Source organism: Perkinsus marinus, assembly GCF_000006405.1.
Source record: "Perkinsus marinus ATCC 50983 genomic scaffold scf_1104296931912, whole genome shotgun sequence".
Lineage (NCBI taxonomy): Eukaryota > Perkinsozoa > Perkinsida > Perkinsidae > Perkinsus > Perkinsus marinus.
The window spans coordinates 135659-136813 of record NW_003215602.1 but is presented as its reverse complement, the minus strand read 5'-3'; the positions used below and the strand labels follow the sequence as shown (position 1 = coordinate 136813).

The following is a 1155-nucleotide window of genomic DNA, read 5'->3' as shown; positions in this document are numbered from 1 at the left end:
GAATATGCGCAACAAAAGGAGCGAAGCAGCATCGCTCCGCCGTGATTCTTGATCGCGCTCATCTCATCAATACTGATTCGTGCAAGTGATCGACCGTGACCGGATCACTGATGAATCGTGAGTCGTGATCTATCAATTTTAGCTCACTGATCCATGATCTACGATCCCGATCCAAAACTGACAGGATCATGGGTGATGTGATCTACGGATCACGAGAATGATCTATGATCCTGTCCCATGATCCCAATTTTGTTGATCTGAGCAAAAAAATCAGGTTCATGTCATGAAATCATCACATTGATCTTATGACGTGATTTTTTTCTCAGGATCACGCGTGGATCAGGATCCGCATACCGGCCCAGAACGATTCATAGTGGGAATCAGGAACTCAACAGTTGGGCGTGAAGAAATATCTTAATCAAATCCCCAGCGTTACGATCGCATGTGACATCAATGATGTCACATCAAACCTTTCTTCAAAAGAAATAAATGAACCGAATGAATTGATAATTTATCCAGGAAGCGAGAGACCATCGAGCTAGACGACTCGTCTAAGACGAGAGGTGACAGAACAAGTTAGCAATGATTCCATCATCTTGAGACGAAGTCAGAGTGAAGATTATACCTTCTTTCTTCCAAGTATCGTATTGACAGCCGCCGCAGCATCCACGCGGCCGAAGGAGAGAGTCTTTTCTCCTTTACTGTCCTTGACATCTTCGGTGGTCGTGTTCATGATGATACTTTTGACGTAACCGGGGGTCAGCTTAACCTTCAGAGAGGGTTCTAGGCTGTAGAGCATGCCAGCTATACCTGCTACGATAGCTGCGGCACCCGAAGTGCCCTCACCAATGCCATACGTCCCGTTAAGACTAGTTACAACTGTTTCGGAACCTGGAGCGGCGATGTCGACAGCTGAACCAAAATTGCTTTCGTCCATAAGCTGCATTTTGGTACCATACGTTGCAGCCACACATAACATTCCATCAGTGAGTGAACGGCCGAGGGAACAAGGGAAGAATGGGGATATGTCCAGATCCAGCTGAGCATTCCCTGCCGTGACGACAACGAGCATGCCAGCTGCAATTGCTTCCAGAATCTTGTCGGTAACGGCTTGGGAACCATTTGAATAGCTCCCCTCCGTCATGAAAATAACTT

At 46.7% G+C, this 1155-nt stretch overlaps 1 protein-coding gene across 1 annotated transcript; it reads right to left on the bottom strand.

Moving 5' to 3' along the window:
• Window positions 1-619: 619 nt before the first annotated feature.
• On the bottom strand, window positions 620-1144 carry Pmar_PMAR027603 (subtilisin, putative; the record flags this gene model as incomplete). Its single annotated transcript, XM_002786046.1, has 1 exon — window positions 620-1144. One exon carries the CDS (start codon window positions 1142-1144, stop codon window positions 620-622), a length of 525 nt encoding a protein of 174 aa, XP_002786092.1.
• Between the last annotated feature and the right edge of the window lie 11 nt (window positions 1145-1155).